A 27,947-nucleotide genomic window follows, 5' to 3' on the forward strand; every position below is an offset into this window, starting at 1 on the left:
TGTCAGATTTTTATCTTATTTATTTTCACATATGAATAAGGCCTGAAACCGATCGGAGAATATTGGAATCTATTTGTATTTGCCCTGCTTACATGTCCGTGGGTCAAATCCGATCTGTGCCACATGAGGGAAAAGTGTTTTCTTGTAAATAAGCAAATTTTAAAATCACATTCTTATGTTTAAGTTCAGTAATTTTGATTAAATGTCAATTTAAATTTAAATGTCTTATTTTCACAAATGTTACTTAAGTCATTTCATTGCTATTTAACAAATTTGACTGTCTTTCACAGCAAAACCCTCTAAGTACATGCACGCTTTTGGGTAAAAATCCTCCACTTAAAAAAAAACTCTTCACTTCTTTGGATATGACAGTAAACAGTTACAAATATTCCCCGAGTCCAAGTACAGAGGAGTATTTTAATGTGATCCATGGTCATTTCATTCATTCTGTACACTAAGAGGACTTTGCTGAGAAATCCTGCAAACAGAGTATTATTTCTGAATAGCCTGAGGCCAGGATTAAGCAGATGTGAAGTATTTGATAAACATATAAAACATGCTGAGAGCATTCAGTCAATATCATTATCTCATTTTTGATGGAGGTGGCATTTAGAGGCTTTTGCATCTATACTCTTTATATATTAATACATTGAAATTCTAAATGAAATGTAAAAAATGTTTATCTGCACAACTCTTAATCTGATGTTGACATGTGTGTGTTTATCATAACCATAAATCTAATGTTGACATGTAAATCAAATAAAGATCAGCTCAAACCACACAACTAAAGACATCATTCATGTCTGTAGCATAAATCACGTGTGTTGAGTTACACGCCAAATATTGATACCTCAGGGTTCATACAAAACACTTTCCTAAAACAATACCTGCCTTACCACAACACTCTTAGTCACAACTATCAGAAACTTCACGGGTTTGTGAAGGAGGTTAAATCTCTTTTCATTTGCTGTTGTGTGAATATATTGTTTAAGTGTTATAAATACAACTAAGAGCAAACATTACACAATGACATCACACTACCCAATCATAACACAAACCTTAAACACACACAAACACACACACACTCTCAATGTGGACTTTGTCTAACAGTCCATTCATTCATATTGCCTGAAGCTGATGTCAATATTCATTGAGTCTGTGCTCCCGATGTGATGATGAGCGTGCTTCTGTTTATTTTCTTACCCACAGATTTGTGAGGTCAAAGGTTAAGTGATTGTCAGATAAACTCTGACCAATGAGCACAGGGGGTGTGGCCAGACAGACTGACACTGCTTAATCGCTACCATGTGACGATCCGACAAAAAAATCACATTCCTATAAAGAAGTGATCTCACAAGAAGGTGTAAACAACATGATCAAGCATCTAAACAATTACTATGTTGCTTAAAGTAAAATACGTAACACTTTACAATAAGATTATTTTTGTTAACATTAGTAAATGCATTAGCTAACATTAACTTACAATAAGCAATATAGTTTAACAGTATTTATTAATCATCAACTTAAGTATTGATCATTGCTAGTTCATGTTATCTATTGCATCAACTATGTTAATAAATATAATCTTATTGTAAACTGTTACGAGAAAATAAAACCCACTGTTAAGCACTTCAGAGACGTTTTGATCAATGTTTTTTTATTTTGCGATTATATGTTACACCATTCAAAAAGTCTTTTTTTGTGATTGACTGTTTTCTACATAAAATCATCCTAAATAATGTAAAGAACATTCTGTGAAAATATAATCTTGATATCTTTAATATAAGAAGTAAATATAGTCATATTAAAGACTGAAACCATCAAATCTCATCATTAGATTACAACAAATGCTTAATTAAACAACTTAAGATTTACATTTAAATTTAGGAATTTAGCAGATGCTTTTATCCAAAGCGACGATACAGTAAAGTGATTTATCATACACTGTTAAAAGTTAAATTTGGATCAACTTAAAAAAATACAATGAAAAAAATTATTCATTAAATGTACTCAATTTTTTAAGGTAAGTCTTTGCAATCAATTTATTTAAGCTACATTTAAACAAAAGGTTTATTTTATTTTATTTTACTTTACTAATATTTTTTGTTTAAATGTAGCTAAAATAAATTGATTGCAACCACTTACCTTAAAAAATTTGAGTAAAATGAATGAATATTTTTTTTCAGTACACTTTAATTGATAACCTAAAAATTGAATTTTTTTTACCTAAATTATCTCACTTTAAGTGTAAAGTTTAAGTTGAAAATGTTTAAATTATTAAGGTGTTACCAACTGAAGTAATATTTAAAAAAAGTACTATACATTTTGACTGAAAGTGAGAATATTTTGGTTTAAAAAAACATCAGATTTTAGGCGTTACCAATTGAAGTCATTTTTTAAGTTGAATAAACTTTTTACAGTGTAGGGGACAATAATACAAGTAGTGCTTATACAAAGTTATACGTTTTCACAATGCCGAAACAATACCTGTTGAAGATGGCATAAGAAATGGGTTGTCACAATGCAAAAATGATAACGGTCCTAAAAACCGATTCTTCAAAACGCTTATCTTTATGTAAATGTCTTTATTTTGATTTTGGAGTGGATACTGTATGTTCTTGACCTGTAATCTTCATGTTTACTCATTATTTGGTCAACATCTAACAATGTCAGGAAACCAACGTTTGTCCTTCAGATCAGTCAGAAAGAGCAGAAACTTACCGTAATGATTAAAACTATGTTAATGTAATCAGACAAAAACAATAACCATAAAAACAGCATCACTGTCAGGCCGCCAGATTACTTAGCAACTCTTACAAACAAACAAAGAGACAACAAACCCAAAACCAGCTATGAAAGACACGCAGACGATAAAATCTCACCAGTGGGAGTTTTTGTGAGGTTGACCTTACCGGAGCCAATCACCACACCCACACTCACAGGCCACGCCCACCTCTCAAACCCACCAGAGATCACAGCCTGTGTTGTGTAACTCTTGTCAAACAAAACCTACGAAAGACCTGTAACACATTAACAAATGAGGTCAGAGCAAACAGTTACTCCCCCTTTCCTCTTTTTTTTTCCACCTCCCTCTCAGGGCCGTCGCTGGGTGGAGGATATTTTACCGCAGCTGTAAGAGATGGATGACATGACCCAACCCCACCCCCAAAAATCTCTGCCATCTGCACCAAAACACAGTTGTGTGTTTGAAAAGCGTCTGTGTTCACAGGAGCGGATGTGAGGATCCACTTTAAAGGGCAAATCTTTAAGATCTGACTTCCTGTAACAGGACTCCACTTTCAAAGTTTCCACACGGCTCAGAAGAATGAAAGCCGCACTTCTGGAATAACATTTCAATCCCCCCTCCCTAAACCCACCTCCGCTCGGAGCAAAATCTCTGCCATTTCTGTGACAATTATTTAAGGAAATCTTTCGTTATATAAGAAGCCCGAAAAAAGCACAGGGGAAAGACTTCACACCATCTCTCGCATTTACAGATGAGACTTTAAAAAGCATATCGGATGAATCACGGCCTTGATTCATTATGCTGCTAGAATGATCTGAATCTTCTGTTTAATGTTTCATCTCAGTCAGGGTGTTGGGTTATTTTTGACTATTACAATGCCATCTCACGGCAATTCGTAGTTATTTTATGAGGTGGCTAGTTTGTGTTAGCTCATATGATCACATTCGTACATATTTGTGACAGTGGGGTTACTGGTGGGGTTCCATTATAACTTTTTGTAAGATAATCATACGTATTTGTACGATTCATTAGCGAAAATGCAAAATACGTACGAATTCTCGTGAAATCATGCTGACTATTACCACCCAGAAACTCTCCAACACAATTTCATGGCAATTCGTACAAATTTCAAGAGGTGGCAAATTCGATCACATTCGTATGCTTTTGTACGATTTGCTTTCATCGATGTGCGTTGAAGTTAGAATCTGGGGTTTGTACAATAATCATGCTTATTTGTACGAATTCAGAAAAATTGGCCAACTCGTAAAAATACGTACGAATTCTCGTGAAATTATGCTGACTATTACCATCCAGAAACTTTCCAACACAATCTTAAGGCAAATCGTACGTATAAGGTGGCAAATTCGTATTAATTCTTACGATCACATTCGTATGCTTTTGTACGATTTGCTTTTGCCACGTTGACGTTAGGGTTAGAGTCTGAGGTTTATAGAACAATCATACGTATTTGTACGATTCACTTCATACGAATTAGCCAACTCGCAAAATACGTACAAATTCTCGTGAAATCATGCTGACTATTACCATCCAGAAACTGTCCAACACTCTTATGGCAATTCGTATGTATTTCACAAGGTGGCAAATTCTAATAAATTCTTATGCTCACATTCGTATGCTTTTGTACAATTTGCTTTTGCCACGTTGACGTTGGGGTTAGCGTCTGAGGTTTATACAATAATCATACGTGTTTGTACGATTCACTTCATACGAATTAGCCAACCCACAAAATACGTACGAATTCATGCAAGTTCATGCTGACTATTACCATCCAGAAACTGTCCAACATAATCTTACGGCAATTCATACGTATACGCAAATTCGTATTAATTGTTACGATCACATTTGTACGCTTTTGTACAATTTGCTTTCCCCACAGTGACATTGGGGTTAGTGTCTGGGGTTTGTACAATAATCATATGTATTTGTATGATTCACTTCGTACGAATTCATACAAATTAGCGAACTCGCAAAATAACTCTCATGAGATCAGGCTGGATATTACTATCCAGAAACTCTCTAACACAATCTCATGGCAATTGGTATATATTTCACAAGGTGGCAAATTCGTATTAATATTCGTATGCTTTTGTACGATTTGCTTTCGCCACTCTGACGTTAGGGTTAGCGTCTGAGGTTTATACAACAATCATACGTATTTGTATGATTCACTTCATACAAACTAGCGAACTCGCAATATACGTACGAAGTCTCGTGAGTTCATGCTGACTATTACCATCCAGAAACTCTCCAACACAATCTTATGGCAATTAATACGTATTTAAAGAGGTGGAAAATTCGTATTAATTCTTACGATCACATTTGTATGCTTTTGTAAAATTTGCGTTCGCCACTGTGACATTGGGGTTCATGTCTGGGGTTTGTACAATAATCATACGTATTTGTATGATTCACTTCGTCGAATTCGCCAACTTGTAAAATTTGTAAAAATTCTTGTGAGATCAGGCTGAACTCTCAATAAAAACCAAACCGCAAAACTTACATGCATAAATGTTTATCTTCTTTATGACTTTATGACTAACCTTTAACTAAACTACATAAATACTTGCCTTGGCTCTCAAACAGGAGAGTCAACAAATGGTTAAAATGCTCTATTTCTTGGATTTTTATGGTACATTAGCGTTGCTTCTATATTCAGTTTATTGGCCTTTGTGATTTAATGCCTCAATTTGTTTGTCGCATCCCCTGCTGTTTTACATTCAAGTCCGTATGAGGCACTTTCAGATCAGATGTGAGATGTTTTCACGTCTCTCTCTTGTTTTTAGCCAAACTCTTACTCTGTTTGCTCGGCCTGCAGGTAACCAAGCAACAAATGCACATCGCAGGTTCAGAGCACATCTGATCGCTATATTTGGTGCGACATAAAAAGGTTTCCTCCAGATAAAGGCCTGCAGTCACCAGGACACGAGTGCCTTTCTTGGTGTTGGAGCTCGTGTGAGTGATGTCGGTGAGCGTCCGCCTGTATTCGGTCTAATTATAGTGAGAGCAGCTGCTAGAAATATCTGACCTATCCACATCACACATCAGCACAGAGACACAGGAATGTGATCCGGGGTGTTTGGCTTCGTCTTTGCTCTCTCGTGAATGTGTGTGACGTGTCAGTCATATGGCGCTCAGGGTTCCCAGCGGCCCGGGGCAAAGTGGCCAAAACTGCTGACGTGGCATTTGAGCCGCTTCACTGATATTATATAAAGAAATCCAGTAACCACCCACAGGTTCAGCGGTCTGCGATTTTGGAAATTTATTACATTCGTTTTTTCTATAGACATTTAAAAAAACTTAAAACAGTTGAGAGCCAAACCAACCGGCTCAGAGATAAATTATAACAGTACAAGAATTATCATTAAGCACTAAACATAACAAATGTGTATAAAAAACAGAAATAAATTACAACTTACTATAATGTATTCATTTTATAAAATAAACAAATATATTTTGTCATTGAAAGAATAAGTAGATGCAATGATTCATAATGGGGCGTACACACCAAACGCGAATTTGCGCAAGTAGATTAAATACAAAGTCAATGCAAAGACGTAAATAGACGCGTATTCATGCAGGGCAATGTGAATGACGCAAATTCAGCGCAGCATTAGTCACAAAAACATGCGCTATTCGCCTCATACACTTCTTTGCGCAAGTAAAATTCACATGGCATGAAGTTAAATCCTGCGAGTAATCTAGAGCGAGAAACGCGATGCTTTGCGTTTGGTGTGTACGGAGCATAAGAATGAGTGACGGCTGGTGAACTTTTTCGCCTGGTTGCCAAATATATGCTTTAAAATTCAACATTTTAAATTAATTTTTTTAAATATTTTGTATTATAACTAAAAGTAATAGTAAACTAAAAGGATCAAATATCAACTTTTCTGAGATTGGAAGCATTCAGTTGCTTTATTGATCTAATATTTCCTCAACATTTAAAACTATGACTGAAACAGAGTTAATAAACTAACTATATAAATCCTAAACCAGCCCTAAAGTTATTACTGCAAAATAAACCCAAAACTGTTATGGGGGTAAATAGTTTAAACATCTGTAGTTTTGCAATATTTAATGAAAAATAATAATTATATATCTGTTAAATAAATGACTCCAGATGCACAAAAGATTGATCTGATCTTGAAGTACACATTCCCTCACAATAAAAAAAATCAATAGAGTAAACGGCATTAAAAACTGATGAATGACGGGAAGAGTTTGACACCAATGGAGGGTGAGACAGCTGCACAAATAAAAGACAGAAAGAGCTACGAGTCTGTGACTGCGATGTAACCGGAGACGATCGAGCGATTCATCTCAGACCATCAGGGTGTTACGTTTCCAACCCACCAAAGTTTATTATTTCTGAATAAACCAATCAATATTTTACCCTTCTCATCTCTCACAGGACTTGCATGTCTACTGACACGACTCTGTCCAATAATATACATATATTATGCTGACTGACTTAAATGTTACATTGAAATTGTTAAAATACAATTAAACACTTTTTATTGAGAAAACATTGCAGCTTAAATCTACTATAGCATATTAAATAAGAGTTTGTGGTTGTTGAAGGGTTAACAGGAGAACATGTGGTTTGGATAAGAAGACAGATCTTCATTCATCTGATCCTACGTGAGAACTGAAGCGGGAGGAGGGCGAGCGTGACTCAGGAATTCCAGAGGATCAATCACGTGACCCGACATACTTTATTAAACTTCTGCTACAAAATACTGATAAACAAATGAAATGTTTACGTCTTGCTTTGCTATTTGTAGCTTAAACTGTAAATAATTACTGAACAATTCAATGTGAATGTTTGTGTCCATAATTTACTTGAGACGTCAAGCAATGCTTAAAATAAATCATATGCATCATTTCTAGTGCATGACGCATGCAAGGTTTCATTCTGAAAGTTTGATTTACCAACCAGAAACCACAAATATCATCTATAATGTTTAATGTTGCAACTCTTTATCCTCCAAAAAAGGCCAAAGAAAAGATTGTTTACGAGCTCCCAGCGAGTGAGTATAAATAGACGTGAAGCGTCATCTTACCAGCAGCATTGGGTTACTCCACATGGAGTCCAAAAACAATGCGTGATACAAGTTGCAGCTTGCGTGTGTTAGGAAAATAAAGAGAGGTTCTCTTCCAAACTCGAGCATTCTCCAGTTACCTTAGCTTTCCAAATGATTGTGATGATATCAGTTACCATTATTGAAGCAATGAACTCCAGTCTGCACCAGAACAAAATCTCCAAACTCCCGCTGACCTTCATCCACCTCCCAAGACTCAAGGCACAATAACCAACAACACACACACACACGGCAGGATGTTATTACAAGGTCAGAAATTGTATTTGGCAATTTTAAACAAGTGCATACAATACAGCTAAAAGCGTTTCAGTTTTTGCCAAGTGCTTAAGAGTATTAGTCACATTCTGTGTTTTAACATGGACTGCCACCTGCTCTACTATTACACTGAGGGGTTGGGGTCTGTTATAGTGTGGACATTTAATCTTCAAAAAAAATATAGAAACACAAAAAAAGGGAAAATCAAAAAAAAAATTATACAGCCATGTTTACGATGTGTACAGATCCCTTAAAGTCATATGTACATATGTCCATTAGTTCACGTTTGGATGGTATGCAATGCATTATAATTAAAGTATATTCATTTGAAATTGTATATGCTTTGTTGTCGTTTTGTTAATGGAAAAAAATAACAAACAGAAGGAAGAGAGGAAACTGGAAAGATCAAGGGTCCCGCTCCTTTTTCACTTTAACGTCCCCAGCCAGTATGGTGGCTATTTCGCCCTGCATGAACGCCCAGGGCACATTGGAACCCACCAGCGGGCATTTTTCTCCACTCGGGCAGTAAACCTCCCCCGTGGCCCCCTGTTGTTTGATGCTCTCACGAGAGCACGGAAAACAAAACTTGTGTGACGGCACGGACGGGCACTGAACGAAATGCGTGTCCTCTAGGCGCTCGTGGCACAGGGTGCAGCACAGCGGCACGCTGCCAGGGGGCACGGAGGAGTCTGGAATGCTCTGCGGGTGCCCGGCCTGCGGGTCCATGCCCAGCACGTGCGCCACCGCCGTGCCAGGGTTGCCAGACACACCCAGACCGTCCCTCTGGGTGAGCCGCCTCTGCCCAGAGGAGGGCGACTGGGGGCTCCCGCTGTTTCGGCGCGAGGTCGTGGAGTGTACTTGGTTAGCGTCTTTGGGCGATCCCGTGCCGGCGCCAGCGTTGTCCGCGGCTAAGATGAGGGCGGCCATGGGCGACTGTCCGTTTTGCGCGGCGGTGGCCGCCTCGGGGGGAGTGGTTCGCGAATGGGGGGAGATGGTCGAGGGGGGAGCGGCCGCAAAACCAGGCAGGGCCGCGGAGGGAATCTTAAGCACTTCCGACGGGGACGGCAGCCACGGCTGAGACTCACCGTTGAGCTTGGCCGCAGTGTTCTCACCGTCTGGCTCAGGAGAGGTTTTCCTTTTAATGCCTCGAGAGTGTTTACCACGGTCTGCAGAGAGAGAGACATACACTTAAGTTAGAGACGGAAAATTTAACTAAACGGCAAAAGCAGACTTTTCCTAGCCCTGTGTGTGCATGTCAGGCATGACCTGTCGTTGGCACTAGTTAACCATTTTTTTGGCTCTAGATAAAATATGCCAGATGATGCAATGGGAAGTCAAAACCGAAGCTTGAAACACATAAAAGTGTACAGATAACACAGTGTCTGAGGACAAAGTATGATACTTTATATGGGATTAAAGTCTAAATGCATGAACTAAAAGTACACACAGTGTCGTTTAAAAGCATGCCGTGACGTCTCATCCTCTTGTAAAGCCTAAATCCTCATTCAGGCTTTACAATAGTATGAGACGTCACAGCATGCTTTTCTCATCAAGCATGCTTGTCTCATTTTATACATGCATTCAATTTTAAGTGCAGGACTCCTTAACTAGAGATTAAAAGCATTCTTTGAGGTCCAATTTTAAAAATGCATGCATGAAGAAGTCTGTACACCCATACTCCAGAGTTTAACGCATGCTTACATCTCTCATACTACACTAAGAAAATTAAATGCATGCATAAAGAAGTATAGAGACTCGTATTCTAGACATTTAAAGCATGCTTAAGCATTGAATGCATGTTCACAAAAAGAGTTTGCACGCACGCTGTAATGCATCAGTACCTGTTTTTAATGCACTGGAGCCGCTCTCGTATCCCATCCTGTGCAGCGCCGCGTGCTCCTTCTTGAAGCGCGAGTCCAGCGCCATCAGGTCTCGAACGGTTTTGCCCTTCTGCGTCCAGTCCTCAACGCGTCTGTGCGCTTCGCTCGCGTCGCTCATGCTGTCGGCGCGGTGCTTGTCCTTCATGTCGTCCGAACGCTTCCCCACATGCTCCGCGGCGAGCGCGCCCGACGGGATCCCCATCTGAACGGACCTCCCGTTAAGCGCGTGCACCGGAGGCAGGGTCCCGTTTACCAGCGGCACCAGGTTGGGCGGCACGGCGCCGGTCCGGCGGGGGTTTGGGCTCTGGCGGTTCAGCTCTGGCGGTTCGTCGGGCTTTGGGAATCCGTTCGGCAGCGGAATACCGTTCGCGTGCCGCGCAGCCTGATACTCCGGACCCAGTCTAGGGGGTCTGTCCGAGGCGAGCGGGTACCGATCCAGCGGTTGCGGCGGACGCGAGCCCGGTTCAGTGTGGTTGTGGGTCTGCATGTCTTTGCCCGGTTTGCCCACCGGTCCCGGTGATCTGCCCTCCTGGAAGCCATGCGCCCGCTTCAGCTGTCGGGCGGTCTCGATGACGAATTCGATCCGGTCCGCTCCCTCGTAGTTGACGCATCCGCGACACACGGCTTCGGTAAAATCCCAGATCATCGCCCACGGCATGCGCGGCAGATCGCACAAATAGCACGACTGCCTGCGCGAGGCAGCGACCGCCGCCGACGACGCCATACTGGTTAAACGAGGGGAAAATGACAAAAACGTGCAACTAAATTATCCGAATGTTGCTCGTTTCGACGAAGAAAAAATGTGTATGTCGCTTTAGTTTCCCACCCCGTCCGAAAAGCAAGAAAAACGGCAAAGTTACGCTCCGAAGTTCATGGCAGTGTGCTCTCCAGCCCGCGAGCTCTCTCGATGTGGGAGCGATGACGTCACCGCGGCGCTTCTATTTACTTGATTCTTCGACGACCCCGATCTGCGCAAGCGCGGTGCCTTCTGCCCGTCGTGCGTAACCGTAAGCTTATATTTATTGAGTTTGAAACGAAATCAAACCATTTCAACTTCAAAACATTCGAGCATGCGCTTTCATTTCAAATGATAAATCAGTTGAGAGAATACTATGCGTTTCTGTCAGCGCACCTGCTGATACTTTACAGATTTATGATATATTTATTTAGGTCAATACTCTCCTGACAATTAAAATAAATCATAAACAGGCCGTGGTGCGCATGCGTTCTATCCTATAATTCAGTTTTCAGTCATGTCCTCAGTGTATATTTTAGAAAGATATTTTAAGCACTAACATCTGAATGCCAGGCAACGACTTATCTCTTTATTTAGCTACATCCTTAATATTTTTTTTATTTTCAAAGTGAGCTATATAATTATAATTCTTCAGAATAGTTTTAAGTGCATGAGCTTGACCTCAGCATATTTTTAAATGTCTGGTATAGCAGCTTCCATACTAGAAATACTTCCCTAAATAACAACACTAACACATTCATTTCTAAGAAGAGAGAGTAGAAAATGTACTGCGTAACTTTGACCTTAACAGCTTCACAGTTCCACATTCCAGTGAGTCTGCCAACGTAACGTCACACATCACTGCCCATTTAACTCTTTATTAACCTCATGAACCTAAAACAACACACAGCCACTGAAATGATGAGTCTGATTCTTCCCTTTGATTTAATTATGTACATTATCAACATTCTGTGGATTTAAATCTAGTGTATTCGGGAACCATGTGCTGTGTGAAATATCTACACTAGTAGATTATTCATCTGTACTGGACTTCGTACAGCGTCAAAGTCTGATTTGTGTTCACCAAGATCATGTGATTCATGAAGCCTTGCAAAATCATGGAAAGTCCCACAACGAGGTCGACGAGTCTAAAACACGTGGTCCTGCCATTCCAAAACCTTTTTTTTTTTCATGTATTTACACTCATGACTCATGACTGAAAGTGATTCTGCTAGTGTGACATGTAGTTTGTGATCTTGTGTTCACAGTAGATGTTGCTCTATTTCAAAATGATACATCTGTAAACATCTATTAATATTAGAGACAATTACTGAATCATTTCTGAGTATAAAATGTTACTAATTCATAGAGGCAGGCGGCACAAGAAACCGAAAACATTCAAAGCTTTTTAAAAATAAAAAAGGGAAGTGTGCCAACATAGTAAGAGTTGCAGCAAAACTGTATTTTTTTTACTCCGTCTGAATGTCTTTCCAACTTGCACACAAAGCGGATTTGTCGGGCGAGGCGACCCGCAGGCACAGAGTGAGGCTTGTTTTTGCAGGACCTCATGAGGAAGTAAGAGAGTGAGGCATGTACCTCACCCATCCGTGGAAAAACAAAGCAATCCTGCTGGCACGAGTCCAGAGATCTGTGAACATGCCCTGCTGGACGAGTCAGTACAGAGCCAAAAACACACACGCATGTTGGGCAGATCACAGAAATATGATTTTAGTTTAGAGTAGAGACAATATAGTGTTGTAGTTTATAAATCATCCTGCTTTAGATTAATAAAAAATAATATTTATTTTGAAACACTACATTTTAAGGGATGTACCGATGTATCGGCCTATAATAAGATTTTTTTCCAGTTTTTCATGTTTAAGTGCTATAAATGGGTCCCTAGTGCTTCTATCAACCCAGAAAATGTGAAAAAGATCAACCCAGTAACTTGGTTTTGGTAAACCATTCTCTACAAGCATGTGAAAAAATAGCTCATTGAAATTTGTCTCCCCTTGTGATGTCAGAACACTACACTAGACAAAAATTCAAAAACAAAACTATCAGTATCAGTAAGCTTAGGTGTCATTTTAACTGATCAAATATCAGTACTGGCACAGACAATTGTATCAGTGCATCCCAACTAAATTAAAATGGCAGTACACTCACCTAAAGGATTATTAGGAACACCATACTTATACAGTGTTTGACCCCCTTTCACCTTCAAAACTGCCTTAATTCTACATGGGATTGATTCAACAAGGTGCTGAAAGCATTCTTTAGAAATGTTGGCCCATATTGATAGGATAGCATCTTGCAGTTGATGGAGATTTGTGGGATGCACATCCAGGGCACGAAGCTCCCGTTCCACCACATCCCAAAGATGCTCTATTGGGTTGAGATCTGGTGACTGTGGGGACCATTTTAGTACAGTGAACTCATTGTCATGTTCAAGAAACCAATTTGAAATGATTCGAGCTTTGGGACATTGTGCATTATCCTGCTGGAAGTAGCCATCAGAGGATTAGTACAATGTGGTCATTTAGTGACGGAATTGGTTTGTAACATTGCTGAGGTTCGTCTTGGCATTTAAATGATGCCCATTTGGCACTAAGCGGCCTAAAATGTGCCAAGAAAACATCCCCCACACCATTGCATTAATGAGAAATTGAACAGGTGTTCCTAATAATCCTTTAGGTGAGTGTATATTACAGTTAATTTAAGTCTGGAATCTAAATTAATCTTTGATTTTGCACAATTTGATTTGATTGAATTTGAATGGTAAATGTAATATAAAAAACAAATAAATGATTAGGCTTAAAATTCATAAACAATATCTATATAAATAGTAATAGTTAATGTCTGTAAAGGGAAAATGGGAATTGCCATAAAATAAATGTTTTTCACAAGATGGAGGTTTGTGATGCAACACGTTTCTGAATGTGTCACAGTATTCACACTCATATCTGTCAGTTCATCCAGTTGACAAACCATGATGATTCAAGCATTTCACAACTTTTCTCTCACAACAACGGCATGCATCTCAGTTCCACCTAAAAGCACGAGTCAGCAAGCCGGCCTGTAAATACAGGACACTGTTTGACATTTCCACATACAAATAAAGCAGATTGCTCATTGTTATAGATTTAAAGTGCCACATAGACACTTTCTGATGTTTTCTTGTAAATCATCTCTAGTGACTGACGTGTCAGATTAAAGCATTAGTTCATACGTTCACACAGACTTTCCCCTCCTGTCATGCCAACGTCGTTGCTACATAAACCTCCCACTGCTAAGACTCTTAAGTAAGCTGGTTAAGTGGAATTGGAGCAAACTAACCCCTGGTTACCTTGACTCACTGGAGAGGTTTATTTCTGGAGTCCTTTGCATTATTGCACATCTGATTTGGAGGAATTTGGAGTCTTGCAATCTTTCTAAACCATTTGCAGAAATGTATTTATGTTTGTATATATAGTTAAATAGATGCATGTCTGTTATGCTTTGCATCTTTGGTTAGAAACATTATTTCAGTTTCTCTCTTTAGATGTCATGCAAAATGCTACCAAGTGTGTACAAGTTCAAACCCCATAAAACTCAATATCATGTTGTTGTTTTGTTCACGTCAGCAGTGCAGAAACAGAGCAGAAATGTAATTTAGCGTTAAGCCCCTGCAGAGGTTTCCTGGAATTCTGGTCCAGACGGGCGTTTCGCACACACACACACACACACACACACACACACACACACACACACACACACACACACACACACACACACACACACGCACACAACTCTGACAGAAGAGCTGACTGTGACCCGCTTAGCTGAGTCACATGGGAGGAATTGGAGAAATCCAGACTGGATAGACTGAGTTAACAATGACTGTGGTTAGATGATCTCACCCATGAGAACTGAGACTAAACATTGATTTAATAAAAAAATTGCCAATCCAAGCCAAAACATTTGAATGATCCTGACTGTCAGCTCAAGAGATTTCCATTTAATCTCAATGCAAAACTTACGTATTTTATAAGGTTCGTACTACTGCTTTTGTACGATTTGCTTTCACCCCTGTGACGTTGGAGTTAGGGGTGGGGTTACATTATTGTTTTTAATAATAATGTATAATAATAATGAATATTTTTAAATAATAATCATATGTTTCTGTAATTTATATTACGCTGTTGCATCTACACAGTCTGTAAAGCTCCAACAAGAACAAAATACATGAGCAACATATTTGCGATGCATTTCTGTTGTTGTTGCTGCCTGATCTCACTATCATATAGGGTTTGATTTTCAGGTAAATTATTTCTTTCAAGTTCATAAGCTAACTAAAGACTGTCATTTATTTTGAAGGGTGGATGTGTTGGGTGGGTCGATGATGAGTATCCTGGCAATGATGCAATGTGATGAATGTCTAATCTCATCTTAACCTGAAAACGGTCACAGATCTCGTGCTGTGTTACACCGCAACCCTTTAATAATTAAACGGAAAGCTTTGTACTGCACGCTTTGATGTGTTAAAGCCATTTAATATTTAAGCAGCACATTTTCCCATTAAGCATTGCATTTTTTTGCAAAAGTCTTTTTCGCATTTTTTCCCAAAATATATATTATATTCATGCATTTGGCAGATGCTTTTAACCAAAGCGACTTACAGTACAAGCTATACATTTTTATCAGTATTTGTGTTCCCTGAGTTTGAACCCATGACCTTTTGTGCTGCAAACCCAACGCTCTACTGCTGAGCTACACAGAAACAAAATGAAGCAAAGCAAACACATCATGAGTGTCCTCATATAACCTGAAAGCATTCGAGTTGCAATGAATTAATCTGTGATGTAATTGCATGTTTTTAAGATGAACGTTACCTCCTGCCCAGCGAGAGAGTCTCGCTTCTGATTGGTTGGCTCACTGAACAGGAAAGTGTATCTATGGAGACCATGGCCTTATCTGGATAGCCGGTATGACTAACCGCTTCCTGTTTACAGTGTTTTGCTTGCATTCTCAATTCATGTTAACATACAGAGGCAGTAAAATAACATAGAGCCACACTGAGTGTTATTTACCTGCACAATGCACTACAAAGCTTTTGATTTAATGTGATTGAAAAGCATGCGCTAAATTTCAGCATCCCTGCTGAGTGCGCAGGCTGTAAATCACAGCGTCACTTTGATGGAGAGCCGTGTGCGCAGCCAGCTGAAGGGCAGGAGAGAAATAAATATTTCTCTCATAGTAATCAGCAGAAAAACACACTGCATTGAAGAAAAGATATATAACCATCGACAGCCGACGCCGAGATCAATGCAAAGGACACAGACTGCATGTTTGGATGTTTAAGTAATAACCTATAAAAGCGAATGTGTTAAACTCATTAATAAAGGATTTGCACGAGAGTTTTGAACTCTAGCGAAAAGGACAGAAGCTTTCTGAGGTGCAGCCAACGCACTGAGGTACAATTGGGGAAAGGGTTTCGGATGACTTGTAGTTGAAGTTTTTTTCCCACTTGGTTTTATGTCTCTCTCTCTCACCATAATCCTCTTTGCAGGACTGGAAACTAGAGTGGCGTGCTTTCAATGCAAAGGTTGATGGGAAAGCGTTCACGCTGCCAAGCGGCCCCAGTCGCCGCGTTCGAAGCGCACACATCTTTGTTCTTTCAGACCTGGTGTCCTGCCAAGAGTCTCATTTCTTTCTCTGCATTATGGTTACCCTGGATGGACGCCAAACTACTGAGAGCGCATGGGCTCTCTCACTTTTTTACTGCTCTCTCTCTCTCTCTCTCTCTCTCGTCCGTGCGCACACACACTCTCTTTTTCCATTCGTGTTTTGGCCGACTGATCTCGGAGGCCGCATTCATTGCGTCTCTCTGCGGCCCGCTGCCAAACATCCTGCAGTTGCCATGGCAGCCAGGAGGCGGATCTTTGGATCCGTGCAGCCAATGAGTCACGTGAGACTCCAGCTGTGGCGCATCTGCTGGAAAACAACGGCACAATAACAGCCATGGAAAAAATTGAGAAATCACTTTCATTTGAAGCCAACGTGATATCAAAATGTTCCCGATTTACAACCCATAACATGTCTTATCGTGCACAATTGATAAAAAATGATCTTCCGGCAAAACATAGGCTTGAGTGCTATATTCACTCTTTTTCTTCTGATATTACTAAACTGTCTTATTTTTACACCTGGATTCTGTCCCGTCCATTTTTATGATGCAAACATCTAATTTGGACGCTACTAGTGTTCTATGTTCATGTTAAATCATATTGAGATTTGCCTCATGTGGGTTTTGTATTTAAAGGTGCCGTAGAAAGTAAAACTGTATTTATGTAGTCATAGATGAATAATAAGAGTTGTGTACATGCTAATGACATATCATGAGCCTTTAACACGATTGTTTCCTCCTGCTTATGTAAACCTTGTGCATGCAAAAGAAAACAGACCAATCTCAACATGACATAGACTGTGACGTTACAGTCCAGATGTACACCACAACATTAAATTACACATTAAATTAAGTACAACATTGTTACAATGCTAAAAACAAAGTTGTGACTGCTGAGTTAGAACTATGCTGGTTAATGCTATATGCTAATTAATGCTATATGCTAACGTGTAGGCTGAAGTTCTACTATTGACGTTATGTTGCGTTTACACCAGACGCAGTTGAGGCTGCAAGCGCGGGTGATTTACATGTTAAGTCAATGCAAAGACGTGATTAGGCATCCTGCGGGGCGGTATGCGAATTGAGCATTGCCGCGGGAAACGCGCAAGTTGAAAAATCTAAACTTCGGCGGATTTCCGCACCGTGTTTACCAATCAGGACCTTTCTGTAGCAGTTACGTGATTACAGGAAGCGAGCGGGTCTCAGCAGAGCCCTCCCATGACGCGGATTTCCGTGTGAATGTCTCTATAATGACTAGAATTTCAAGCGCGGCTTTCATGCGCGAATGAAGCGAGTAAACTGAAATGTTCAAGGGTCCAACTCACGCGAATAGCGCGTTTTTGCCACCTCTACCGCGGCTGGTTTAAACGCAGCATTACAGTTACGCTTTACAGGTCCATACTAAAAAAAACACAAACGTATCACTCAGAAACGTCCATTAACAATCTCCAAACAATTGATTATTCCTCGTAATCTGTCTCTTCATCTGATACAGACTCAAACATAAGATCTGTTTACACACACATAGAGCTATTGAAGGAGCTGCTCTGAGAAACAGCCAATCAGAGCAGAGCTCAACATTATTATTCATGACAATTCCAAATAAGGTAATAATAGACCATGTCATTCTAAAGGCAACTCCTAGGGTTGTAAATGGACATGGAAATCTGACTCTGGATCATTTTTGCATTTAATAAAGTCATAAACCTTCTATGTAGATATCAGAAAACAATTTAACAGATTATTACAAAGCATTCTGTGGCACCTTTAAAACTACATTGTCTTTCCACTTGGCATAATTGTGAGAATCAGTTTTATGATGTCGCAGTCTGGATTTGCTTTCCTAATTCATGTCTGGAGCCAAAAGAGGTTTAACGTAAAACAGGTCGAGCTGTGCTATATGAGAGCTGATGTCATAACGACAACATCCATTATCAAAGCCAGTGATTTTGACAAGAAGAGAACAGGGTCATATTACAGCACATGATGCAGCCTCTCTCTCTCTCTCTCTCTTTCAGCTCTCAGATTTTCCTGGAGCAAAACTGTAAACTCATCAACAATCCTCACTTGAACTGTATTCATTTTCCCGAGAGCATCTGTGACTGACGTCTTTCTTCTTGTTTACCTTCCCTACTTCCCTCATGTTTTCCTCTCTGCTCTGTAGACTAAAGCGCCCGTTCACCATTCAGGTGACTCCCGTTAGCAATTTTCACACGGCTTCCAAAAATAACATAAACACGGCACAGCAAAGTTCACTGTGATGTAACACTGTGAGTCCCAATGCGAGAGCCAGCTCTTAATGACAGCTTATGTAACGTCCAGACAGACGATTGTTTCACTCTCTCATTCTGTCACCATCTGTACTCACGGCAGTATGAAGTTTAAATGCTATCCATGAATTTCTCCACGTTCTGCTCATTCATGATGGGAGACATTGCAGATGTTTTAATACTAATAACATGTTAAAGAAACCCACAACCTTAAGTAAACTTTACCCAAAGAGTTTGTTCACCAGACATGAATCACAGGGATTATTGAGGAGATATCACATCATCAAGTATCCTTTACATTAAAGCAGGAACTTCATTCATACCTACAGACCAGAATATAACAGACCATAGCAACACCTTGACAACCACCTAGAACACTGTAGCATCATGTCAGCGAGTGACCACGCATTTTATTTAGTGAAAACATGATCTGCAGAATTTATTTCTTTCCTTAAAAACCATGGTGCTACAACCCAGTCTCACGGCAAGTCGTGTTATAGTAACGAAAATATTTGATGACACAAATTTCCGCTGTTTTTTGTGTCTCTGGAGACTAATGTCTTTTTCGTCCTTCCCAGCACGAATTTCTATCAATGGCTGTTTGTGTCTGTGGCACAACTTTCTTCATTTTATATTTTGTTTTCTCATCGTTTTTTGACCATTGTCGCTTGGGGTTTGGGTAACTGTGGGTTTACACCAGATGCGAGTTCAACGATTTGCGCGAGTAGATTACATACAAAGTCAATGCAAAGATGCGATCAGACGCGTCCTCGCGTGGGCCGATGCGAATGACGCGATATGGGAGGCGCGTTCGCGGTGAAAACACGCGCTATTCGCCTCAAACGCGTCTTCGCCCGAGTTGAAAATATTCAACTCGAGCAAAAAATGTGCATGACACTAAGTAAAATCACGTGAGTAAAGTAGAGCGAGCAATGCGATGCGATTGCACGCTTCGCGTTTGGTGTAAACCCACAGTTAGAATTACTTTCTGTGACTTCCTAACCCAAACCCCAACTCTAACCCCAACTCCAGGCGAGAATAGTTTTAAAAGCAGCAGAAATTTGTGTCATCAAACACGAATAAATTAATCAAAATTTCCGTTACTATAACACAACTTGCTGTGAGACATGTGTTGGGTTCTAATATAATTTGACATTTTTGTAAGGGTGTATCTGCTGCTAGATACAGACACAGTTGGTTTGTCTATTTTTTTAATTATTCAAAGAAATAATATTATTTAGCTTTAACCAAAACCTCTCGAAAAAAACATATCACATGAAGTCAAATATTGCCTGCTTTTTTTCTTTCTATCTCTCTGTCTTTTTCTTTCTGTGTAGAGAGAAATATTTAAAACGACCGCTATCTTTATACGCTCAGGGTTTGTGTTTGTCTTCTGTATGTTCTTATCAATAACACTTAGCCACAGCTTATCATTTTTTTAAAGTATATTATAACTTGTTGTGCTAAAGTTTTCAAACTTTAATCTGATATTTCAGATATGATATTGCAGGACAGAGTGACATTGTCTGTGACAATGTAAATAAATACAATATATAAAACAACTCATCTTTCCTCTGACAGTCTGATGCTTTATCAATAGATCTGAATAACTTGATGAACTTTGCAGGTATTCACTAGTAAATGTTTAATATACAATGTTTATCTCTAGGTTCCCATAAAGAACGATTGGGGTCAGATATTGCATGACATGAAATTGATCAAAGTCAAGCAAAACTGATTTATTTTACTGCTGTGCTTTGTGTTTATGACTGTGAATCTGTTGTGTTTTATAAATAAAGGTGATTTGATTTGTGGGTTGGGTGTTGGCTAAAGTTCTCGTCTCTGTCACGTCTGTAATCTTTGTGTTTATCTGTTGGACATACAGAGCACATGGCCTGAAGGTGAGAGCAGAGTACAGCAGATGCCCTTGGTCAGACAGATAAGCTGCAGTAATATGATTACACATCCAACATTGTGCAACTCATGACTCAACCTGGATTTACTGCTCTGCTCTGTGTGTGTGTGTGTGTGTGTGTGTGTGTGTGTGTGTGTGTGTGTGTGTGTGTGTGTGTGTGTGTTCATTGCCTTTACTGTGAACTGAATTTACTAGAAACCTCATGCAAACAAACGAGTTGCACAACCTGTGCAAGGCCATACGAAGCATTTACAGTAAACACAACTGAGGAAATAAAAGCTTGCTCTCTCTCTCTCTCTCTCTCTCTCTCTCTCTCTCTCTCTCTCTCTCTCTCTCCTGCTGCGTAAGCAAATGTGGAGTATTTACAAACATCAGCATTTGGTAAACAGAAGAAAAATTATTTATGCATTTTGTCTACATAACAAATGGCTATAAGACTTTAAAGATGAATTGTGCAGTGTTTGTACCTCTGAAGGAACGAAGTGTTTTTCTGAAGTCAGATGAAAATGTTTTGCTCTTTCAAAGCTCAGAAAAGTCTTACATAAAGTCTAAGAGGAAAGCCACGGTTCAGATCATTTGTCCTTGGAAGAAGTTGACAAGACTTTGAGCTCAAATGTGTGCACAGATTGAGACATCTCCATTTAATCTCCATTTGAGATTAAATCCAAAAATATGTTTAGGGTTTTCATGTCTAAATTTTTAATTTCTCAAAACTTTCTCAAAAGACGCACACATTATTTTTAACATGCTATAATAAATTATCTATATGATATTTTGTGCTAAAACTTATGTACCCTATAGGGACACCAAAGATTTATTTGACATTTTAAAAAAGTCTTGTGAAATGTCCTGTAGATTACAGTTTCAATTTGCACAAACATTTCTCATCTATACTCAGATTATCTTCATTATCTTTAATTTTATAACTCCATACTCATAATGTCTGTCAGGAAACATCAAAGACAATATATATCACACTTCTAAAGAGCCGTTTGACGTTCGAGTCATTATCGTTTACTGTTACACCATACTGACCTCTTATACCATAGTAAAACATTAAACTGTGCAAGAGCTCTTATCTGTTTCAAAGTCAACCCAGTTAACTCAGACACACTGCTGCATCAAAGATTTATCAACACATGACACCCTGAATGGATTTCATCGATTTTAACTGGAACTGGGCGTTTCCAAACAAACACAGAGAGAGAGAGAGAGAGAGCGAATCTGTGTTCATTGTGACAAACACACTTTCTCCTTTACTTTGGTAAATATAAAGAGTTTAGAGAAAAACACTTCTGTTTCAGCTCATAGCAGAGTTTCACGGCTTTTCAGATTCAGATCAAATGAAGATATTACTGGGGGAAGTATCCCTGATTGTATTTTATTTTACTTTATTTGCAGTACTTCATCCATCACCCAGCACCTTAGCTTAATTCAACCTTAATGTTTGTTATTATTATGTTATTGTATGTTTCTTGTTTTATGTCTAATGCTTTGGCAATATTATAAGTGACACAATCATGCCAATAAAGTTCCTTTAAATTAAAAAATTGAATTGAGAGAGATGTTGGGTAAAGGACATTAGGTGGATCAGATCGACTGGGGGGACGGCAGGTGTTCACATGACATGTCAGGGGTAAGAGGGATCTTACTTGAAGGAGATTGTTCAGATTTAAAAAAAAACCTCTTCAATCGACTTTTTGTGTGTTCAGCTGAGTTGTTGGCTTGAGGATTTGTTGATTTATTATTGCAGCTGCGAAAGACAGAAAACATTTATTGAAAACCTTTTTTGGAGTCGTGCTGACTAAGCAGGTTTCAAACTGTGAAGAAGAATCAGAGCAAAGCCTGTCAGACTGAGACTGAACAAACTCAAATCCTCCATTATAAAGACCTCAGCTAAACAAACAAACGCACACACACACACAAAAGCACCTATGCACACACACATTCACTCACACACACAAACATGCACATCCACATGCACAAGCGTATACACACACATATGCACACACAAACACGCACACATACATGCATAAACGTATGCACACTCATACACACACACACATGCACGAATGTATGCACACACTTACGCACACAAACACACATGCACACACACGCATACACACACACACAAACACACACAACCCTCGCATGCATGCAATTATTCACTGCATGTTACACATTCTTTACTTAAAACCAAACAGTCTTTTTGGGAACTCATTCAGTTTATTATAATCTGAGGAACAATAAGACTCCAGAATGAGTTTTTATTATATAGTAGTATATTTACAGTGACCTCATAATCCCATATGTCATTAGATTAAAAGTATTCAAGTATTTTTGTGATTGTCAGATGTCTCTTTAACTGATGTGAAGAACTGCATCTGTGTAAACCTCAGGTGATCTCATATATCCATTACAAATCACATTGATAACATTTGAAGGTCGAAGGTCAAAAACAGATGTTTGAGCAGTATTTTAATATTTTATTACTAATGCATTGATGTTGTATTTATTGGCATGTAAGGATTTTTGTTACAGTTGCTTTAAAATGTGGAAATGATTTCTCTGGAAATACGTGAAGCAGAAAACAAATATCTGTTAGACTGGATTTTCACACACGCAGTTTTTCTTTCATTGAAAACAGTGAATGCAGAAAGGGGCGTGGTCAATAAATGGTGTCACACAAGTTAAACAAATAAGCAGAGTGGTCAGATCACAAAGTGGGCGGAGTCAGAAGCACAAACAGGCGGTAAGCAGCGAGTATTGGGACTGACTCAGCGTTTCTTATGGGTTTATTTTAGTACACACAACCCAAAGGTGCGTCACTGCCTTTACAGGTTACTGACCTGAAATATACCTGACAGCACAGAAATACCTTTAGTTTGTGACACACACATACAGCATCACGTGTCAAACGCTGAGAATACGAGAAAAACTTGATAGTTTTGAGATTAAAAAGATTTCACAAACATGTTCATGCATATATCTCCTGAGAAACAGACTCACACGTCTGATCTCCAGATTCAGAAAATATCTCAACAATGTTTCAAAATTTGTCAAGGTATCAACATATTCAATCAAAAATCTAAGATTTCATTCAAACATATCTCATCCAAATTCTTCCAAAACAAATCATTTGAGCTATGCTATGCACATTCAGATTCTATCATTTTACTGTATGTCAGGTCGAGTCAACTAGCGGCCCACGGGCCAAATGCAGCCCTCCATTTACTGTATCTTTATCCGGCACGTTGATCATCTTTGTCTGATTTTAAATCAGCGTGGTCACTTTTACTGTACACGACAAATTACTGCCGACAAAACCGGAAGGAGAGTCGGAAAGAAGCTGCATGGGGTGCCAACCATCTTCAGGTGTGTAACTATCTGATCCAATTTGAGCTTTGGATGCATAAAAAATGTAACACGGTGACCGTAAGTGATGTATTTCAGTGTGCTCCAATCAAAACACTGTTTGCAAGGTGAAAATGATTAGTCCTTTTTGTTCAACTTTATCAGTAACACATTTAAAAACAATTTATAACTAACAAGTAAATGATTAATTACAAAAATATTCGTAGATTAAATGCTCTTGCGCTGAAATGAGCTTCTCTGCCATGTTGACACTGATTTACTATTAAAGGCGGAGTGCACAATGTTTGAAAAACGCTTTGGAAAAGGAGACGGGCTGACTACCAAAACACACTTGACGCCAATAAGCAGTAACGGGGGTGTCTACTAACCAAAATCCTTACCGGGGTTGCGTATGTGTGGGGCGGGTCTTTTAATAGAAGGTCCAGATTCTATTGAGGTAGGGGCGTGTTTGTTTAGGTGATTTCAAATATCTACATTGGCTTTCAAACATTGTGCACTCCGCCTTTAAACTGAATTTTTTATCACGACTGCCACTAGGGGGCGAACTCTGACCGTCGTGTCCAAATGTAGTGTACAGTGAAAAGGCGGTTTAGCCTATACATCTTTAAAATATTAAAAAGAAAACATGAAGTGCAATTTTAGTCATTAGGAGAAGACTAACTATATGTTGTAAATACTTGAAATGTAACAATTTATGAAAGTTAAACCGTTATAAACATAGACTGTAAAAAAAGATAGATGTAGTGTCCATGACATCACCCATAGGTTTCTGAAGATCGTTTTTGAAGCTTAAAGTAGGCAGTGCATACCGTTACCATCTTGGCAGCGCGTCACCACGCATCACTCGCAGAAATCCAAAATGGGTTAAGAGGCGGTACGTGGGTGAAGCTGAGGTGACTTGTTGCTGAAACCATTGCCCGTCTAGCTCGACTCTAGTTACAGCATTGGTAGTTTAACCGTCACCCAATTGGCCACGCCCTTAATTATGCAGAATTTTAAGGCTTAATATAATTTAAACGAATGAGTTACAAAAAAATTCACCCCCCTCACAGTTGTCATGAAGGGCAAACTTAGCTATACAAACCAAAAACATGTCTATGGGATTGACTCCCTTTTGGAGCCAGTCTCTAGTGGCCAGTTGATGAATTGCGGGTTAAGTCACTTCCGTATTGACTTCATCAGAAAGATCGGAAGGTTGCCCCTCGGTTATAAACAAAAGACATTTAAGAGCTCTGCATTACAGTTAGTGCTATACAAAAATACATGTGTTGATTATTTACACTTGCACTTTTTGGTGCAATGTTCATAGTTGAACTACTGTTTTTAAAATATTGAAAAAGAAAACATGAGTTTTCAGACATTAAAAGGCAAAATACTGGATACAAAAAGTGTGCATCTTTTTTGAAAATGTGTCCTATAAACTAAAAGCAAAAAAAAAAACATAAGTTATAACATAATAATAATAATATAATAATAATAATAACATATAATACGTAAAAGTAAAAAAAAAGTATAGAGTATATATATATAATAAGGTAAAAATAGGGGTAAAAGCTTGGCTTGCATCATATTTACAATTTTAAAATCTGGCCCTTGAAGAAGAGTAGTTGAAGACCCCTGCTGTGTGTCAACAATTGACTTTTCCGTCATTTTTATTTCCCCTTGGGAATTTAAGGAGATACATCTAAGAAAAAGAAGCAAATGAGCATTGTTGTTGTTAAAAGACCTCTGGACCTGCTCAATACAGCATACAAGTATAAAACAACCTGCCGGCGAGTAAATGACAAAATGTGACAGATCTAGAACTAGAAAATGAGCCCAATGGAAAAAACATCCAGATGTTTCTTCACCCTCCAGATTCATTTATTCTCTTTTGAAGGTGAAACAGCAGGAGTGACCCAGATTCATAGAGGAAAGATGTGACCCTTCTGAACCCACAGCATCTCAAACCTGCAGGAGACCAGCAATGAGCTCTCTTACACCATCAGACATCTTCATCATCTCAATTCTGTTCTTACTTTTTATTGCTGCTTTAAAATGCTATTAAATATAAACAAATGTCTGCATTGATTAAAATTCTCATTGCAGTTATGTGATTGTAAACAGTGAACAATAAAATCAAATGGTATGGTCATTAAAATCAGTGCATGATCTTTAAACACACACATCATCTCTATAGAGACAGTAGGTCAGGTGTGTCAAATGTTTGTCTCAAACAGAGGATCTTCACATTCTCTCTTATCTGAAGGAAATCAGGTTTCCCATGAGCCTCCACCAAACTGATAACATCTGTAAATGGTTTACTTTTCTCTGTGATCAGATCATGTTGTGTTTAACTCTTCTGTGCTTTCACAACTCTCATCTGTATTTTTGTTTAGTTTTTACCACAGTATAAAGCAGGACATCATCTGTGTGAAGGATTTAAAACCACACACAGTAAATCAGATGACTGACATATTCAGTGCCTCTCTCTCTGTGTGCGTGTGTGCTATTTCTCTGACATTATTTCAAATAATTGTCATAATTCAAAAATACCCGATCTCTACTATTAATACATTACTTCGACCTGTTATCCTTATCATGTGGCCCCTCGAGAAAACGTCTTTTTTACTGATAAGATTGCTGGAATTCATTCTCAGATTTGATCTGTAACTAGTGATCCTGCTACTTTTTTACCAGTTTTGTTCCAGTCTCTGTGTCACAACTTAAAGACATTGTTGCAGATATGAAGCCTTCTGGTTCTTCATGTGATGTTATTCCATCTACTTTATTTAAAGAGGCGATGGATTCAATTGGCACAAGTGTGCAATATATGAAAACAATTGTGTCAGATATAAATAATTTTCATCCTATTTCGAAACTATCTTTTATTTCAAAGTTTTAAGAGAAGATTGTATTTGTACAATTTAATTATTTTTTGTAATAATATTTTTGATAGATTTCAGTCAGGTTTTAAAGTTGGTCATAGTGCAGAGTCTGTGTCATTAAGTGTTTTAAATGACATTTTATTGAATGTAGATTCAGGTAGTCCTGCTGTTCTTCTACAGTTGGATCTCAGTGCAGCCTTCAACACGGTTGATCATGATATCCTCATTAATCATCTTAAAGACCAAGTGGGTATCCAAGGTCTATCAGTCTTGGACTGGTGTTCATCTTATCTTAAGGGTAGAGCCATTTCAGTCTGTTTGGGAAACTACTCTTCTTCTGATGTACCGTTGACATGTGGGATTCCACAGGGCTCGATTTTGGGACCCCTTTCATTTTCCCATTATTTGCTTCCCTTGGGAAATTTTTTTTCTTGAGTCTGTTTGGCTGATGTGAAGTGTTGGTTGGCAAGCAACATTCTCCAATTAAATGATGACATATCAGAGCTTATTGTTTTTGATCAGAAAGGATGTGGTATGGATTCCAAAAAGAAACACCATATTACTCCTGTTCTGATTTCACAAAAGTGTTCAAAGTGTGGTTATATGTTTTTAAATCTCCAGAGTATGTTTCTGACTGAACTAGTCTACATCAACCTTTAAGATCTCTTCGCTCTAAGGATCAACTGTGCCTGATGATTTCTTGTTCACACTTGAAATGTATAGGAGATATCAACTTTTTTTCTTATATGTTTGCTTTATTTAATTGGAGTATTAAGGCTTTAATGGTGCATTATGTAACTTTTAGGAGGATCTCTTGACAGAAATGCAATATTATCAGTGGCGTTTAATGAACTGTATTGTTTTTATTACCTTAGAATGAGCCGTTTTTATCTACATACGCCATGTGTCTCCTTACACAAGTTGCCATTTTGTGCACCATGTTATTTTATAATGGGGCTTCTAGACACGACACAAAACCATCAAATCACTGATGTCAATTTTAATATGAGTGAACTGTTACTTCAATAGTGAATCAAGAGACAATATAAATGCACATGCTAGTATCCTCAAATCATCCGGTCCCAATGTACTGTACTTGAAAATGACATTAATACTAC

General features: G+C 38.7%; 1 protein-coding gene and 1 long non-coding RNA gene across 5 annotated transcripts in view; both read right to left on the reverse strand.

Moving 5' to 3' along the window:
* The window catches only part of LOC129427516 (uncharacterized), a 73,499-nt gene that overhangs the window by 22,742 nt on the left and 22,810 nt on the right, over positions 1 to 27,947 (reverse strand). The window contains exon 4 of one of the 4 annotated variants that reach the window (XR_012373307.1): positions 16,507 to 16,707. The exons of 1 other annotated variant lie outside the window; for it this stretch is intronic. This is a non-coding gene — a long non-coding RNA (uncharacterized lncRNA). Of the gene's footprint in view, positions 1 to 16,506; positions 16,711 to 21,656; positions 22,341 to 27,947 lie in introns of those variants that run through there. 2 more of the 4 variants (XR_012373306.1, XR_012373309.1) reach the window with 2 other exon arrangements.
* Positions 8,104 to 10,962, reverse strand: irf2bp2b (interferon regulatory factor 2 binding protein 2b). Its single transcript, XM_055184099.2, has 2 exons — positions 9,963 to 10,962; positions 8,104 to 9,287 (listed from the first exon to the last, which is right to left on the reverse strand). The coding sequence occupies exons 1-2, from the start codon at positions 10,723 to 10,725 to the stop codon at positions 8,527 to 8,529; spliced, it is 1,524 nt and encodes a 507-aa protein (XP_055040074.2). The 5' UTR covers positions 10,726 to 10,962; the 3' UTR covers positions 8,104 to 8,526.

This window comes from Misgurnus anguillicaudatus, chromosome 14, assembly GCF_027580225.2.
Source record: "Misgurnus anguillicaudatus chromosome 14, ASM2758022v2, whole genome shotgun sequence".
Taxonomy (NCBI): Eukaryota; Metazoa; Chordata; class Actinopteri; order Cypriniformes; family Cobitidae; genus Misgurnus; species Misgurnus anguillicaudatus.

What these genes read in the sequence shown, in the direction of transcription:
- irf2bp2b (XM_055184099.2), bottom strand. Translation starts at nt 10,725, where the DNA reads ATGGCGTCGTCGGCGGCGGTCGCTGCCTCGCGCAGGCAGTCGTGCTAT. An exon ending in CTCCAGTGCATTAAAAACAG is followed by an intron (nt 9,288 to 9,962) that starts GTACTGATGCAT and finishes CTCTCTCTGCAG; the next exon opens with ACCGTGGTAAACACTCTCGA.